This window comes from Lonchura striata, chromosome 4, assembly GCF_046129695.1.
Source record: "Lonchura striata isolate bLonStr1 chromosome 4, bLonStr1.mat, whole genome shotgun sequence".
In the NCBI taxonomy this organism is placed as follows: Eukaryota; Metazoa; Chordata; class Aves; order Passeriformes; family Estrildidae; genus Lonchura; species Lonchura striata.
In genome coordinates, this window is record NC_134606.1 from 66,838,978 (window position 1) to 66,856,604 (window position 17,627).

Consider the following 17,627-nt stretch of genomic DNA (forward strand, 5'->3'; position numbering starts at 1 on the left):
CGGCGCTCAACGCCGCAGCCGCCCGGCCTCGGGCGGACGGGACGCGCCGGGCCGGGAGCCCCGCGGGCCGGACCGGTCGCTCCCCGCCCCCCGGGGGCGGTGCCGGCGGCGGGGGCGGAGCGCCGAGCGCACCTGAGCGACATCGCCCGCCCACTCCAACCCAGCCGCGGCCGCGGGCGCTTCTCCGCTCCCGGGGCGCCCGGTCCGGCCGCGCCCCCGAGCTGCGGCGGCGTCCGCAGCTGGAGCGCCGCCTCCCCGGTGGTGGGGACAGCGCCGGGTTCCGAGCAGCGGGAGGAGGAAGGAGAGCCGGCGGGCGGGCTCGGTGCGCGGCCTCCGCTCCCTCCCCGTCCCGATCGCGGCCCCGCCTGCGCTCGCTCCCCGCCGGGCGGGCGCTGCGCTCCCGCGGCGCGATGTCGGCGCGGCGGCGGCGGAGGGCGGCCACCGAGCAGGAGGAGGAAGAGGAGGAGGAGGAGGCGGCGGAGGAGGCGGGTAGCGACAAGGTGAGGACGCGCAGGGCGGCGGCGGCTTTTGGGGCAGGGGGCAGCGCTGCCTCCCCCCGCGGGCCCGGGCCGAGCCGCCCGTGGGGCTCCGCGCTGCGCTCCTGGCCCCGGCATCAGGAACCCTCCCGGTCCCTCCCGGGCTGCAACGCGGCCGCGCTCTCGGGTGGCGGGAGCAGAGAGAGGGCCAGGTGCCAAGTTAGGGTTTGTGTGCTAACGCGTGTTTTACCCCATTGCCATTCGCCCGTGGCGAGGCCGGAATGGGAGCGGCCGGGCTCTCTCCGGGCCCGCAGCGAAAGCTCAGCGCCGTAGCTGCGTGTCGTATCTCATCTCTTGACTAGGGAGCTGATGGCGTGCTGTAACCCCAGCTGCTGCTGAGCACCACCCGGCCGCTCCCTCACACCCCTCATTACCCCCCACCCGCTGGGATGGGGAGGAGAGTCGGGGAAAGAAGGTAAAACCGCATGGTTGCGATAACAACAGTTTAATAATTGAAATGAAATAGTAATATTAATGAAAAGGGAGATGACAAGAAGGCATATAATACCCATGGAAGTGCAGGTGGTGCAGAATACAATTGCTTCATCACCTACCCAACAACGAGCAGCAATCAGCCTTTCTCAGCCAATACCCCCCAGGAGAGCTTTTGGCCAGGTCAGATCAACTATTCTGGCCCCTCCTGGCTTCTTGTGCACCTCCTCACTGGCAGAGCATGGAAACAGAAAAGTCCTTGACTTGGGCTAAGCAGTGCTCAGTGAAGCCAACACATCAGTGTGTTATCAACATTATTCTCCTGCTAAATCCAAAACACAGCATTGTAGCAGCTACTAGGAAGTAAATTAACTCTATCCCGAATGAAACCAGGACACCGGCCCAAGCAAAGAGCATGCTTCAGTGTGGTCGGGCCAGTCCAGTAGCACTGGAACTAACTCAGAACAGTGATCTGCCCCATTTAAAGGCTATGTCAGCATTTCCTCAGCAACTCTTTCTGCTTTATGCCCTGTTAAGTGATAGGCATTCACCTCTGGCCTGGAAAGGACTTACGCTATGACATTTCTGCTAAGGCAAGAGGTTTTTGAAATACTAAGTCTATGCATCAGGTTCATTACAGTGGCAAAACAGCCACAGTGCTGTTCTTTTGTTTATTGTGGAGTTAAGGCTTATCTCTACAAAAGCTAAGCACATCACAGTTGCTAACTGTCTGAATAAAATGAAAGAGATGGTCTCATTTGGGTAACTGGAAATAAAGTTTAAAAAAAAAAAGCTTTCTGATTGCTAAATTGAAGTAGCAATACATGTGTTTTTACTTGACTCAGTAACTGCTTAAACTTGCATGGATATCAATGTTGCAGAGTGTAGTCTGCCTTAGGCATTGTGGCAAGGAACTGGAAAGTGAAACTCAAGACTTATTATTCCATGCTTTGGTTGCTTTAATTCAAAGCCAATGAACTTGCAAATTTGTAGTGCTGTGCTGCCTTGAGAGCTGTGATCACCGAAAGTAGTGTTTAGGCTGTAGCTGTGCACAGTATTTCTCTGTAGACAAGAACTAACATTTAAACCTAATTTCTCATCACAGTGTGCTCCAAAAGCTGTTTTTCTGTGGAGATACTCTGGTTTGCTTTATTTTACAGAGTAAGTTTATTTCTGAGGTGCGCCTCAAAGAATTTTTGCTCTTCAAAGCCTCTGCTACCCAGACCTCCAACAGGTGCCTCTAATCTTGGTTTACCTGTGTGATTTTCAGAGAAGAAAATGCTGTTCTTACTTACAGGCCTGCTGTGGTTTTACTCCAGCTACTCGACATCTTAGTGCTTCGTCTCATCTCAGATGATGTTGAGCAGGCAGGAGGCTGGTTACAGGAGGTGGATTTCAACGTGCATACATTTGTGTTCACTTGAACAACAGATTTGGAAAGTCTTTTTCACTGCACAAGAGACTTTCTCATGGGTTATTTGTGGGACCCTCCTTGTTCTCACTGGAGTTGTTTGACCTATCTGCAACATAGCCAGCACTGGCGACCCTTGTTGTGGCTCACAAGTGACAATAAGGGTTGGTTTTACATATTAAGCTGGCTTTAGTGCCGTTAGTAACTGTAGAGATAAACCAGTATTTTGTACTGAGGTTTCAATCAGTGGGTCACAGTTTGGGACTCTGTTTTGAATATGAGCACACACATAATGTCTGCTGTAGGTGATTTGATGAGTAGCACCTGGTCATCAGGATTCACAGGTGTAACCTTATGCAACTTCCTAGATGGTTATCACTCTGCTTTATCTCTTGTCTAGACTTTACAAGTGGATAATTTTATTGTCCTCTGGCTATTTTGAGATGACCTTTTTGGTGTGGTGATCCTGTGTTTGGACTCAAAACTGGTTCTTTGGCTGATAACTACTCAGGATAGGTGTGATGCAGTGGGTTTAAGCTGCTTCTGGAATGCAGCTCAGAAACATCATCCTCTTCATCACTTGTAATGAAGGAGAAAACTTGTTTCTTTGGATCATATGTGTTTCATTCTTCTTCTGCTCTTGTTGGCCCAAACCAAGCCTTCCATGTATATAAAGGCATCATGCACCTTTTTTTTTTTTTTTTTGCCCAAGTAGAGAAGCCCTCTATGTTTATTGAAGAACTCCAGAAACACTAAATATGTTTGAAGGTTTTTCTGTATTCTACTTTGAGCCCTGTTTTCAGTGTGCTATATAGTACTTTTCATGTTACACTTACTATGTCCATAGATGCTCATTTCCTACCGAATTGAAGTGAAGCTGTTGAGGATTTTCTTCCTCATTTGTGTGCCTTTTTGTCACTAATTGGAAACAACTGGTAGCTATTCTATATTGATGTAGTTCCAAAGGAAAGTTAACTTCCTTGGTTTTATATGAAGGAATATGATATACCCTTTGTGAAAGCTTCTTGAAGTTCCCAAGCTCTGCAAGTCTTAGTGTCTCCAGTTGCTCACTAGCTCGTTGAGCTGGTGACATTTTGCAAAATGGCTGTGAACATGCCTTTTCTTGCAATTTCACAACTTTGCTGTTTTATTTATATTGTCTTGTGGCATACAGGAGTGATTTTTTGGTTGTCACTTTCTTACTTCCCACTGCTTGCCCTGGCTGCTTTTTTCCTAAGAATGTCTGATCAAAGTGCCTTCACAAATACTCTGTGAGCACTGGGAGAAAGAGGAATGACTTGGCATTCAGATGCTGATCTTCATGTGCTCATGGTTCTTTTAAAATTTCAGTTGTTTACTTTCTTTGCTAAAAAACAAGGGACAGTGCTTTCAAATGCTTCCCAAAAAAATTGTATATCCTGGAAGAAATCATACAAATATTCTTCTTTGTACTGTACAGAATTGTCAGAGTAGGACAGGGAGGGGGAAGTGTGATCATATTGCATTGCTGGCTGTTAATCATTTATAACTACAAGAAAGCTTGGAATCACTGAATGCTGTTTCTCTTGTGGTATTAAAAAAAACTGTTTCTGTTCCATGGGACAGCCCTTCCAGGGAATCAGTTGCCAGATAAGTTGCTCAGACCTGTGAAGCTCAGTGTGACATTTGGATCTTTGATGTCCAAAACCTCACAAACCTGCTGGGACATAAATGAAATTTCTAATTGCAGTATAGCCTATTGTGGATCCGTCTGTCTGCCATGGATCACTTAGTTGCTTCATTTGGATTACTTCTTTTGGAGTACCCCAAAAATGGATCAGTTTAATTTTCACAGAGAAGTCTAACCTCTATGCTTTCTGCTACAAGCATGGCAATAATAAGCAGGGCAGACTATTTCCAAGCCTTTGTTTTCTTGGAAACGGTGGTGAATGCAGAGAGCAAAGAGTTTGTAGTTTCCAGTCACTGATTCAGCATGTGCAGGTCTCTCACGTGTTTCTGCATACGTCAGGCTTTAATGGTGTGGGAAAAAAAGGTTTCATTATTCACCTTCTGATACTTTGGTATCTTGGCTTCAGAGGGAGGTATCAAGGTACAACTTATTAAATACTCTTGAATGTGTTCTAACTGAACTATTGACTTTACTACGGAACTTGTGAGAGAGACTGCAGAAAGATCAAAAATGGAGGAGAAAACATGCTTCAAGTAACACTTAGACTTATAAAATGACAATAACTAAATTCTTTTGCTCAGTAACTTTTTCTCATAAATTGTTGGACTGTGGCTTCATTTTTTCAGTTTCTCTTCATTGGCAGGTTACACTCTCAAAGAACATATTTGTTCTCTACTTAGGAGTTCCTTATGGTGTCGTGGAAAAATGCTGTACAAGAGGAACATTGCAAGTGCCTTTGTAACCAGAATAATTCTGGCGTGTGGTTCGCTTGGCATGTATTAATTGTAGTGGAGGGCATGTGGTACAAAACAGCAGTTCAGATGTGTGGCCTTTTAGATGATGAAAGATGGAGAGGTCTATTTTTTTCTCCATTACACATGGCTGTAATTCATGAGCTGTTGCAAAATAGCCGGCAAGCAGAAATCCACATGGAAGCCTAATTTATGGTAAGATGTCACATGTTCTGAATTTCTGGCATGGAGGCTCAAGCTCTTGACTGGCTGAATTTCCCCCTTTGTATGGACAAGTGTTTGTGTTCTTGTAGAGATTTAGCACACGGATCAAAGTCTTGTATTTTGAGAATACTAAATTTAACCATCTACCCCTTACAGACACTTTGTGTGTGAATCAAGCAGGAAGGAGTGACACACTCTCTGTATATAAATAAACAGTTCTGTCACAGGCAGTTTTAAAACTCTAGGAAAAAATCCAAATACCTGGGATAAAACACTTAATTTGGAGTTGGGGTTGAAAGGTTTCCTAGGCACTTAGGACAGTACAACCTGTGCTGGTTTCAATTAACCTTTGTAAACCTCCTAAATATCTGCTCACAGTGTGAAACCCATGGCATTTCACATGGACCTTCACAGGTCCTTGATGTTATTGTGTACTAAGTTTGGCCACAGCTCAAATCTGAAGAGCAGGAGAAGGAAGGTCTGCTTTGCTTTGTGCTGAACTCCAGAACTGCTTCTACAAGGTCAAGCTGCAGTAGCAAGGCTCTTGGTTTGGTTTTTTTTTTGGTTTTTTTTTTTTTTTTTGAGCACTTTTATAGTGATTAACTTAGTGTTTCCTTCCATAATGTTTGTTGTTATTTGTGGCTATAAACTGGAATGTTTGTAATCAATCACATAAAATAATTTAGAAAATTATTAGCAAGAAAATCTCATCCCCCAGTGATGGTGTTCTAAGCACTTAATGATGCAGAAGACAACTAGCTGTCCTCTTTGGCTATTGACTTTACAAATTAAATGCCTCATTCAGGAAATTGTTGTGGCTGTGATAGCAGTTAACTGGAAAACAAAGCATTCATGGTAATTTTTGTATTATGTTGCACGGGGAAGTTGAAGATAGTTGAGGTGTTGATTTCCCCCTGGTTATTTTAGTAATGTAAGGCAAAAAACCCCGCACTGATCCATCCTTTCCAACACCGAGTTCTAAGCAATTTTCAGGTTGCACCAGCCAAACTTCCATGTGCTGCTGAAAATCACATCAGATAAACACAGACCCCTTCTTCAGGCTGGTTAGATACTCTGAAGAAAGCTGTGCATTTGTGAATTCAGATGTCAGAAGTAGCAAATTGAAAGTGCTGCTGATAATGAGGTGCTTATAAGTGATAGTTGTGTGTTAAAGATCGGAGGGATGAAACTAAGTGTGATATTTTTCTTTCAATTGCTTAAACACAATTGTTTTCTGCAACACCAATGTGGAATAAAAAAGTTTGGAGATATTCTTAGTTCTGAGTGCTTAAAAGAGAGAACATCTCTGCCATCTGCAAGCAGGGATTAATATTAAAGACGCTAAGTCATGGTCTTAGGGCCAGGATTACTGCCTGTCATCTGCACAGTGAGTAGGTCTTCTAGGACTGTACAGACAGCTTGCTGCACTCCAGAGCAGGTCACAGGAGTTGAAACATGGCTTTGGAAGAGAGCTATGATCCCCTCAATTTCATCTGTAGTGAACTTCCTAGGCTATGGTACAACACTCTGAGAAACATCTCTGAATAGCAGGGTTGTGAGTGTAGTAATTTTTTTTTTTTTTTATTTATGTGCTTTTTCAGGTGTTCTGCATACTCTGAAGTCTGGACCGCAGCTTATTTGCTCTTGTTACTTGTATTAATTATAGGCTGAGTCTACCTAGTTATTCAGCTGTGGGGTTTCCTTGATCACCTTTTTGAATGAAGTAAATGGCGTAAAAATGATGATTTCATCTAAAGCATGCATGTGGTACATCAAGCGAATGAGAAAAACCCTAAAAAAAGAGAGGATGTACCTACCCACTTGGCTTGCTCATGCGTGTAGCGCCAGGTCCTGGAAGGTTCAAAGCACCGTCTGAATGGCAAGGATGGTGTTTGTTTTCCCTGGAGAGCCGGGGCAGGGTGGGAGGCTGGAGGCCGCCTGCAGCACCCTGGTCAGCTCCTGCCCCGGCCCCTCGCGGCCGCCGCTGCCAGCCCCGGCTCCGTCCAGCTTCATCTTGTGCCGCGCGTTGTTTGCACGGGCCGGGCGCTGGCACAGAGGTTACGCTGTAGCGCAGCTGCAGGGAAAAGGACATGGATTATAAACACAGTAACCACGCTGCGCTTGGGTGGGATGACTGGGGGTATAAGCACCTAAATTGGTGTCTCGTAGTGGGGGCGAAAGAGAGGGTATACCTCTGGTGGGTTAGAAAAAGTGACAAAATTACTCAGAATAAGGGAAGAAAATAATATTGTTATGGAGGAGTAGGGAAGAAAAGCATGAGTTTCTAATTAATGAAAATAGAGGAGAATGGAAATAAAGGAGAAAGAACTGCGATGAGGAAGTGGAAAGGGAGGGAGATGGAGAAATAGCATATAGCAGTGGAGGAAAAAGTTTTAAAGTGCAGTTACTTAACATTCCTGATGAACTTGAGGCACCAGGGCAGGCTGGAAGCTGTTTGAGATTGTAAGAAGGTGAGGCGAGTCAGGGAGGTCAGGGGGAAGTTCAGGTCTCAAAAGAGCCAGACACTGAGCCAGAGATTGCTCTCTGCATTAGTGCTGTGCCAGGCCTGAGTGCAGATTTTCAGCTCCTTGGAGCTGTGGTGTTTGCAACTTTAGAATGACTGAAGTCACCCTTTGTATTGGCTTTAACTGAGGGAAAAATAGTCCTGACAGTGTGCTCTGAGAGTTGGTGACAATTTGTACATTGTCACCAAAATACATAGCGCCTGTTTTGCATTCGGGCTAGACGCACTCAGCGAAAACTGAAGGAAGAATTATAGCATTGCAGTCATACACAAAATTATTTTGAGTAATACTGTGTCCATGGAACAATTGGTCACTTCACAGTTTGGTTTTGGATTGTTCTTTTCAAGCTTGAGGTTTCAATGTACCATGTATAAAACCGCCAGCAACCTCTTCTCATTGTATGAAGGGACTGTTTTTTCATGTGTGATGTTTTCTATTTTTTCTTCTTAATGTGACATTTAACCTTCCCCTTATTCCATAGAAGGGTAGTTTGAGATGTAGATGTGTTAGAGGCTTGGGGATTTTGGGCAAACTCCAGTATTCCGTGTCAGCTGGAATATTTCTGGAAACATATATCCATGAAAAAGTGATGCCTAGAATGGGAAGTTTCTTGACTACAGCAGGTAATGTCACAACATCCAAGTACAGGCCTCCCTATAAACATTTACTGGCATACATTTGTTTCCTACAACATCACAGTTTCACCATTGCTGTCTTTTAGAAGATAGTGCAGATAGTATCGGTTCCTAAACTAATGTTTAACTCAGAATGCTGTTTTCTGGCAAAATATCTGATAATCTTTCATTTTGTATTGAGTTTTCTGATAGTTTTATTTTTCTTTTCGTGATAGGAAGTGGATTTGGAAGAAAGACTTCATGAGGTGGACCTTAGAAGTGATTTGGATGTTCCTGATGTTCCTCCACCAACAGACAGCACTCCAGAAATCCTCAAGAGGGCTTTGTCAGGCTTATCTGCCAGGTACACTGAAAAAAGGAGATCTCAAATTTAATGGCTGGTGGTTAAAAGTCATACAGATTATGTTGCAGTTTTAAGTTTTATATGGTAGATGTGAAAATTTCAAGGATAAATTATTGCTGGATATTATTGTTTTATTTATGCTTTGATAGTCCCTTCAGTGGAATATTTTTTGCATACACCTGTGTTTATCCATTGCATGATTTTCTAAGTTAACACAGTTTACATAAATATCTACTGAGTCAGAGCATTGCAATAACTAAAGAATTTGAATTACAGAATAATTATTTCTGGAGGTTGTAATAAACTGATATCCTACCTCCAAGATTGAGAGGGGGATTGGTTTATGAATGATGTGTAAGTTCTCAAGATAAGGTTTGCTATATTTTTGTGACATTTACACTTCTAAATAATTTGCTGTCAGTTAAATACATCAAAGCTGATATGTCCATACCTTTAAAAGCAATGGTTTTTTTTGGGTTTTTTTTTTTTTTTTTTTTTTTTTTTCCTGCGGTTTCTTTTCAAACTTAAGTTTCTACTTCTGTCTTCCCAGGATCTTGATGGCAAACAAATGTGAGGGGATGTGTATGTGTGCAGATAGACAGATAGTTGTGTGGACCTGCATATTCATGAAGGCTGTCAGATAAAGGTCCTTGTATAATTTTTATGCAGTCCCTTTACAACACCTGATCAGTCAAATGCTTTTGGGGCAAACAAATTTTTTTTCACTGATACAGTGAAAGAGAATTTAGGTGATAGATACCAAAAAACTACCTGCTAAAATGAATATGGGTGTCATGTATATGTTATGCTCAATATAACAAATCAAGCAATATGCAGTGTACATTTTAGAAGCAACTTAGGTCTTGCAACAGTCAAAAGAAGGCTCTCTAATCCAGACTACAATTAAAACCTTCCAAATCCTTGAAAAAAAACTGCTCTCCAGCAGATTTTTCCAATAGCACCGTGAAATGAGTTTTTTGCCTTGCTCATTTTCTAATCTGTTGTCTGTTTCCATTATGTCCATGAGCTACAAGCAGATGTAATGTTTCAGGTTTTAAAAAGCCTGTTTCTAAACTGCACCAGCTGTGAGCAGAATGTGATTCTCTGTTGCCATCACACTGCAAGGAGTGTCTGTCTCAGAGTTCTGTCATTGTGTTAAATGTGGAGATCTTAGGTCTTCAAATCAGACTCGTTCCAAAGGACAGGGTGATACCTCAAAGCCTGCAACTAAGAGATGCAGCTGAAACCGTTCCTGTTTCATGGGCTTGAAATTCTTTATTGGAGTGTTTGCACAAAGGGTGCTTTGAATGAAAAAATTAAGTTCTTGGTGCTTTATGGATGCTGGTGTTGAAATTACCTGCTAGTTCAGTAGCCAGCAGTTCCAGCAGAGTTGTTGTACATCATGTGAAACATGAGTGAGTTGCACTGTAACTTTCAGAAATATGGATACTCCTTGTATTTGATGTTTGAAAGAAATAGTATCTATGACTTTCTAGCAGAGAGGAGTTAGGATACAATAAACTTGCCAAGTGGCTTCCTGAATTCTGGAGCCTCTTGTCTTCCTGAAGTTGTCTTTCCAGTGCTGTGCTTGCCAACACTCCCAAGATTACATGTGGCATTTTAACATTACTCATAAAGGAAGCTGAATTCTTCTGGAGGAGGTTTGCTCACTATGGATATGCCACTAGGGCCAAGTTGCTACTGGGTATCCCACATGATAGAGCAGCATAAAGCATGCTGTGATAAAACCTCTTCTGCCTCTATTCTGATACTTAAGGCAAATCCAATTAGTGGCTGTAGCTGCCATTAACCTGTCAATGAGTCACATTCTAGAAAATCAAATTATTGAAGTTTACATTGGAACTGGAGTATGATTCGAAACAAACATTGAGCCAGGTGTATCTCCTGGTGGAGTGAAACACAAGACTGATGCAAAGCAAAACATTAGGAAGAATGTCTTCAGGTTATGGTAGGGGGCTTTGTGTTTAGCAGTCACTTATGATTAGTTGCTTCAGCAGACGTTTAGAGGAAATGGCCTCAAATTGTGCCAAAGGACGTTTAGGTTGGATGTTACAAAATTTAATTTAGGAAAGAGGTTTGGAAGAGGTTTAATTTAGGAAAAAGGTCAAGCATTGGAACAAACTGCCTGGGGAACTGGTGCAATCACCATCCCTGGAGGTACTTAAAAGATGTGTAGATGTGGCAGTCAGGGATGTGATGTAGTGATGGACTTGGCAGTGCTAGGCTAACAGACTCAATGATCTTAAACGTTTTTCCAGCTCAAATGATGCTCAAGTGATTCTATGACTCTGTAGTTACAGAAATTTTTATTCTGTTTTCCTTAGGTAGCCACTAGTAGCTGCCAAGGACAAAAGAGTACAGCTAGTTTGACCCATCAACCCCAACTGTCACATAGTCCCCTGTCCTGGTTCCAGTACTCACAAGAGCATAGGTCTGCTTCCAACAGATAACCCTCTGCTTGGCTAAAGAGCTGCTTTGCTGTAGAAAGTTGGTGGTCACTTTTTCACTTTTGGAGATTTTGCAGAGCTTTTGTCGTGTGTCTGTTACTCCTCAAACAATCACTTGCTTTCTACCTTGCAGCCTTTCTTTCCTCTGCCAGCCTTTGTATGGCTGGGCCCCCATCAGTCTTGCAGCTGACATGATGCTTTTTGAGGGTCCTGATGTATTTTCACAGCAGCTTCAATATGGGGTTGCACCAATTCATTGCAAATGACATTTGGCAGGGTTGAGGCAGTACACAAGAAGAAGAATGGTGTCCAACTTTAATTTCTTTTACTGTGCAGTTGCATGGTTGCTTGATTCTGTGGTTTTTTGCTATGCATTGATTAAACACAAAGACTTCTACTTTTCCCACTGTTTCTAGTATAGTTAAATCTCTAGTTAGCAGAGGAAATATAATTCATTTTCACTAATAACTGCTTCCTTTTTTTTTTTTAATAGGTGGAAAAATTGGTGGATTCGTGGAATTCTCTCTCTAGCTATGATTTCTGGTTTTTTTCTGATTATATATCTGGGATCATTTATGCTGATGCTTCTGGTAAGTTTATTTTAATGCACTCTTCTGTACAAGAGTTGTTTGATCTCTTCATCCATTATGCCTAAGCTGAAAGGAAACTACATGGACATTTCAGAAAAATTTTCTTTTATTTCTGTAAATGCAAATACTTTTGAAAAACACTTGAGGGATTCAAAACTGGACCTTACAGATTAAGGAGTTCTTATATACTGTAATTTTTTTTTTTTTGGAATTAAAGTAGCTCAAAGAAGTTGAATTACTGTTGCCTTGCTAGTTTGTATCACCTGCTGTTGCATGTTGAGGTTTGTTCTAAAAAGCAAACAAACAAAAATCAGATGAAAATTAATTCAAGAAAAACTCCAGACCCACTAACAACAGAAAAAAAATCCAAAAACAAAAAATTAAGAGACAAGTGCAATTTTGAGGCTAAGGAAAGCAGGTAGTCCTGGCCTCCTGTCTGCAACTGGCACTGACAGGCTTTCCTCAGACATGCTCCTTTAATTCCATATTTCTCTACGAGGCTTCATTTTGGCCTGGCATTTATCTGTAAGTTAGAGCTAGATCTCTTTCTGAGTTACAGACAAAGTACATTTTTAGGTCATGAAGTGAAATACTGGTGAGGATAACAATAATAAAGGTTATAATAATCTTCATACATGCTATATAGCAGGTCAGTCTTTACTGCTTCTTTGCACCATCTTATTTGCTGGTATTTTTATGGAATGATGGTTTAACTATCTTTCCCAGTCTTAGCAAGGAACAGATAGCAATTCATTTTTTAATATGCTGAAATTGGTTCTTCTAGGTAACTGCTTCTATTTTTGACTCTAAGTTTGTTCAGGTATCAAAATTTTTAAACTTTTTTCTTGGCTTCCTATGAGGCAATTTTAGGATTGTATTCCTAAAAACATTTAGGTTGGAAAATACCTTTAAAATAATTGAGTGAGCTGTTAACCCAGCATTGCCAAGTCCACCACTAAGCCGTGTCCCCAAGTCCCTCATCTACACATCCTTTAAATATCTGCAGGGATTGTGACTCAACCACTACCCTGGACAGCATCTTGCAATGCTTGACAGCCCTTTTGGTGAAGAAATTTTTGTTAATATCCAGTCTAAACCTCAGCTCCCATCTAAACTGAGGTAATTTTTTCATTTGTTGCCTAGGAGAAGAGACCAACCCCTGTCTCCCAGCTCAGGGGACAGGGTAACCAACTCGACAACTGGTCGTACCATTAAAGAGGCAAAGAAAGCATTAATGACCTCAGCTTGTCCCTCATTCTTTGTCAGTGTGTTTCCTCCAGCGTCCAACAAAGGATGGAACTTGTTTTTAGCCCTACTTTTGCTTTTGATGTCTTTATACAGGTGGTTTTTATTGTCTTTTATGGCAGTAGCCAGATTAAGTTCTCACTGGGCTTTGGCCCTTCTACTTTTCTTCCTGCATAACCTCACAACAACATTGTATTCATTCTGAGTCACCTTCTCCTTCTTCCAAAGGTCATAAAATCTAGTGTCTTGAGAGACTGGAATGCTATTTCACCATCATTATGGTCTGCATTACAGTTTCTACTCCTGAATTAGTCTGGTTAATATTTCCTGTTTTCAGATTAATGACATAACAAACTACTAAATAATTGTCTCATTCATATAGGGGTTTTTTTTGCATATGAAGAAACAACAAAAAAAGCCCTTTTAAAGTGCAGGTTGTTGTAAAAAGATTTTTTTCCCTGCCATCCTTCCTTCAGTAGTCAGTTACATTTGAGAATTATGATTATGAACAAAAAGGAATTTATTAATTTGCAGGGTGATTTTCTGTATTAATGGGCAAGCTCTTAAGATGTGAACCAAAACGCAATCAAAGTTAGTAGAGAATTGTAATAGTTTCTCTTTTGTGCTGTAAAGCAAAAAGTTTCTCTTCTATTATAATGAGTAATTAATTTGATATTTGAGACTGCATAAAAAGGAGAATGGAGGGAAAAAAAACAGTCTTGCTCATTAATTATTTAATTTGACTGAAATAAAATAGTTTGTATTTAAATAACAGTTGTCATGTTAAAACCAATACTGGGACTGGAAGAAGGAAGAGTAATGCAGTGAGGTTTGGAGGACAAGATGTGAGACAGCTCTAAAGAGCTGGGATGTATGTTCTGCATTTGCTGCCTGCTTGGGTAACAGGCTTCCATGGCTTGGATCCTGGTGCCCTGCTCTGCTGTAAAGTGCAATCCTGTGATGTTGCTTTTGCCTGTAGCATTTAAGTTTTGTAAGGTTGGCCAAACAGAAGACAGAACACAAGATAGGGGAACTTCAGATTTCACTCACTGAGGTGGTGTAAGACTTTTGAATCTGTGTTGATGGGTTGAGCAAGACGAAATGCACGGAGGAGCAGAGGTGGTGAGGGCTGCTGCAGCGCCCTGCGTGCTGACACGCGCTGGCTGTGTGGGCAGGTTCTTGCTCCGGCCCCTGCACGGCATTACCCATGGGCTGAATTTGGCAATTCCATATGTCTGGGTAGGTGTGAGAACCCCGGGCTTGGTCTGGGGTCTCGTGTGGTGGTAAAGTCTCTCCTCCAACCCGTGCTTCCAAAGAAAAACTCTGCAGCCTCTTGCTGTTCAGTCTCAAGGCAGTTTATTGTGAGTTATCTAAAAGATTTTCTTCTCGGGCTGCGGCTGTTTGGTCAGTGGCCCAGGCAGAAGCTCACACACACACCCTGACATCCTCCCTGTCTGCTGTCTTCTTCTTCTATTTCCCCCTGCCCAGGGCTGCTGCTATCTTTTATATGATATATTACGTTTTACATGTTTATAGTTTTCCCCCAATACCTACTACCTATATTACAAAGCACTTTTCTACTCTAAACCAATCTGTGAGTGCCAACATCACCAAGAACATGGAGGCAAGGAAGAAGAAGGAGGAAGAACAGGATCAGCCCACTTTCCTCCATCTTAGAACTTCTGACCCCCATGTACAAAATAAAAACCCCCCTGTACAATACTAAAAAAATTTCCCCTCTGTTTTGTAACTACTTTTACCATACTATCTAACCTTTTGTGACTGCTTGTTCCACCTCCAAAGTTGGTAATTCATTCCATGGCTCAAACTCAAAATCACAGCTGTTTCCAGCTGCCTGCCAGGATCTAAAATGCTTCTGACCAAGGCCTGAAACCTCTAAAAATGTCTGAGGGGCATTTTGAGTTCCAACAGGTAGGGTGATCTGCTCAGATGCTGCGGATTGGATGGGCATGGCAGAGTCCCTTTGAAACCCAAAGGCCCTGTGAGGCTGGCAACCCAGGGAAGCAGTGAGGTCAGCAAAACAAAATGTAGGTGTGGGACGGTGTGACATTCAGGCCTGAGTTAGATGAGCTTTGCCTCTAATCATAAAGGCTAATTGCCCTTAATGAGATGCTTGCAAGTGAAATACCTAGGTGTCCTGTGTTGCACAGCTATTTTTTTCCACTGAGCCCAGAAAATACTTCTAGAATTAAATGTAAAGATAAAACTTAGCCCAAAGAAATAGGAGAGTTTTCTTTACCGGAAAATACTTCTAATCTACTGCTATCAAGCTGTTTTAATGCTTGATAGCATTAAAAAACGATCGAAGCCTTCTCTTGCTTCACATGTATATTCTTGAAGCTAGCCCAATGTGTTTTTTTTTCTTTCATGTACAGTGCTTTGGAGATTTTGTTGAAGTTTTAAATGGAGCTTAGTCTTTCCTTGGATTTGATTTGGAGCTGTTTTCTGAGTGGAATTTGACTTCAGAATGTTTTCCCTTAATGCAGGCTGCATTAAGAAACAACTACAGCATATTTACAAAGTTTTTTATTTCTCTTATTTTAGGTCTTAAGCATCCAAGTGAAGTGTTATCACGAAATCATTACTATTGGTTACAGAGTCTACCACTCATATGATTTACCATGGTTTAGATCCCTTAGCTGGTGAGTAACAACCCAGAACATCAATAAGCCAGGATGTGATACTTAAATCATCTCCTTCCTCACCTGTTGTGGTGGAATGACAGCTTTGTGGGTCATGTGCAAACATAAAACTTGACATCTGTCTCTAATACAGAATTTTGTAGTTGTGTTGCTCCTGTGAACTTGGACAAATGTTAGCATTTTTACTTTTTTTTTTTTAACTTGTTAGAAATAAATCCTTGTTTGTTTTGCTTTTAAGAATTGCATTTAGTAGATATTGTCTTATTAAAATAACTGTTAGATTTTGTATATTGCAGGTACTTTTTGCTGTGTGTGAACTACTTCTTTTATGGAGAGACTGTAGCTGATTACTTTGCTACATTTGTGCAAAGAAGAGAACAGCTGCAATTCCTCATTCGTTACCACAGATTTATATCCTTTGCACTCTATTTAACAGGTAAGTGCAGGAAATCAGGAAAGTGAATAAACTTTGTCCTGCATTTGCTCATTTAATTTTAAAATATTAATTATTCCCCATATTAATTTTAAATATTAATTGTTCCCCATCATTATGCACAGTTTCTTTTTCCTCTTAATGTTTGAGGAAATTAAGCATTTTTCCTGTGAAAAGATGAGTACAAATTTTGAATTCACTGAGAAGAAGAAAGCAGCCTAAACAAGGGGATGATCTTTAGAGAGTTGAGATAACAGTGCTCAAAATAGGTTGGCAAGCATTAACTTTGATTGCTGAAGAACTGGTGCTATTTTGGCAGGCTGTAGAGATTACTTCTGTGTTTAATTGCTGTGTTGGGTTGATTCTTTAATGTGTAAGTGCTCTCCTAGGTCTCTAGTAATAGGATTTATTAATATATTTTTAAACTGATTAGTCAAAATTACTGAGTCTTAATTTTGTCTGCAAGATATTCAGATACTTTCCTCATGAAAAAATTTCCTCCCTGTCCAAATAAAAACATAGAAAAAAGCTTTTTTCTAGGAAGATGAGACACAAGTCGGTACTTTCTTGGGGTATTGCTTTGTGAATGTGTAAATATGTTTTTTCAGCAATGCAGTTCAGCGTAAAATTAGCTGAAGACTCAGATTGTCCTAATGGACAGGGGCCTGCTATGCTACAAATATTTCTAAAGTGTACTAAGAAATCTGATCTTTGTGATGATCTGTTAGTTTTTCTGTTTTGTTGGTTTTTTTTTTTCCTTAAACCAAATAAACATTCTGCTCAGTGCTTAGATCACAAACTTGAAACCAGCTTTGCAGAACCTGACCTTTTTCAGCTGGCTTTGGCTTGGGGGAACTAACTTAAATAATGCCTTGTGAGCTGGTGAGGGGAGACATGAGACAAGCCAAGCATGAGCAAAAGGAGGATGCAGAGCATAGCAGAGCCTCCTGGTGCTGGGATTGTGAGGTCACTTAGGGGCTATCCCCAGGGTTCAGGATTTTTGGAGGGCTTCTGGCACCCTCTGCACCCTCTGGTGCAGGAAGTTGCCATAGGGGAGATGAAACACTGAATTAGTAACCCAGAAAATTCTTTTTGGTCAACTGAATTCTCCAACACCTGTGCTTCACACTTGCATGGCCTGCAGTCATATGCCTGTCTGGGGGAAAGGGGCAAGTTGGTCTTTTCCTTTCATTTGTTTCTGTTCATTATTCAGAACTAGTTTGTTGACCTGGCTTTCGAGTGGTTTTTAAAAGAGATCCTCACTCTAAAGTTTGCTAGAACTTGATGTCTGCAATGCGACCTCGTGTGTGCCCAGAGGGTTATTCTTTACTGGTGGTTTACTGTGGATGTTCTTTACTGATGTTAGCTAAAGCATAGTTCTTTACTATGTTAACTAAATCATAGTCTTGTATGAGAATAACTCGAGATGTACTTTGAATATAAGCCAACACTTCTAGCAGCAGAGGGATTAAAAACTGCTTCAAAGGAAGAGAATTACTGGCATATCACAGTTCAGTGTCAATAAATAGAAGATGGTACAAACTGCACTTGCTTTGTTTTACAGGATTCTGCATGTTTGTTTTGAGTTTAGTGAAGAAACATTATCGTCTGCAGTTTTACATGGTGTGTATTACCCACTTTGCTGTGCTCATTCACGTTACAAATGCCACTAGAAACAGTCATGTCCATATGCTCATAAAATAATTCGGAAGAGTGGTGTG

The 17,627-nt window shown here is 41.6% G+C and overlaps 1 protein-coding gene across 1 annotated transcript in view; it reads left to right on the top strand.

Annotated features, from left to right (window-relative positions):
- The first annotated feature begins 374 nt into the window (after positions 1 to 374).
- The window catches only part of CDS1 (CDP-diacylglycerol synthase 1), a 29,769-nt gene continuing 12,516 nt past the window's right edge, over positions 375 to 17,627 (top strand). The window contains exons 1-6 of the mRNA XM_077783039.1: positions 375 to 500; positions 8,380 to 8,507; positions 11,469 to 11,565; positions 15,376 to 15,473; positions 15,770 to 15,909; positions 17,471 to 17,529. Coding sequence (XP_077639165.1) covers positions 411 to 500; positions 8,380 to 8,507; positions 11,469 to 11,565; positions 15,376 to 15,473; positions 15,770 to 15,909; positions 17,471 to 17,529 — 612 coding nt within the window. The 5' untranslated portion in view covers positions 375 to 410. The remainder of the gene's footprint in view (positions 501 to 8,379; positions 8,508 to 11,468; positions 11,566 to 15,375; positions 15,474 to 15,769; positions 15,910 to 17,470; positions 17,530 to 17,627) is intronic.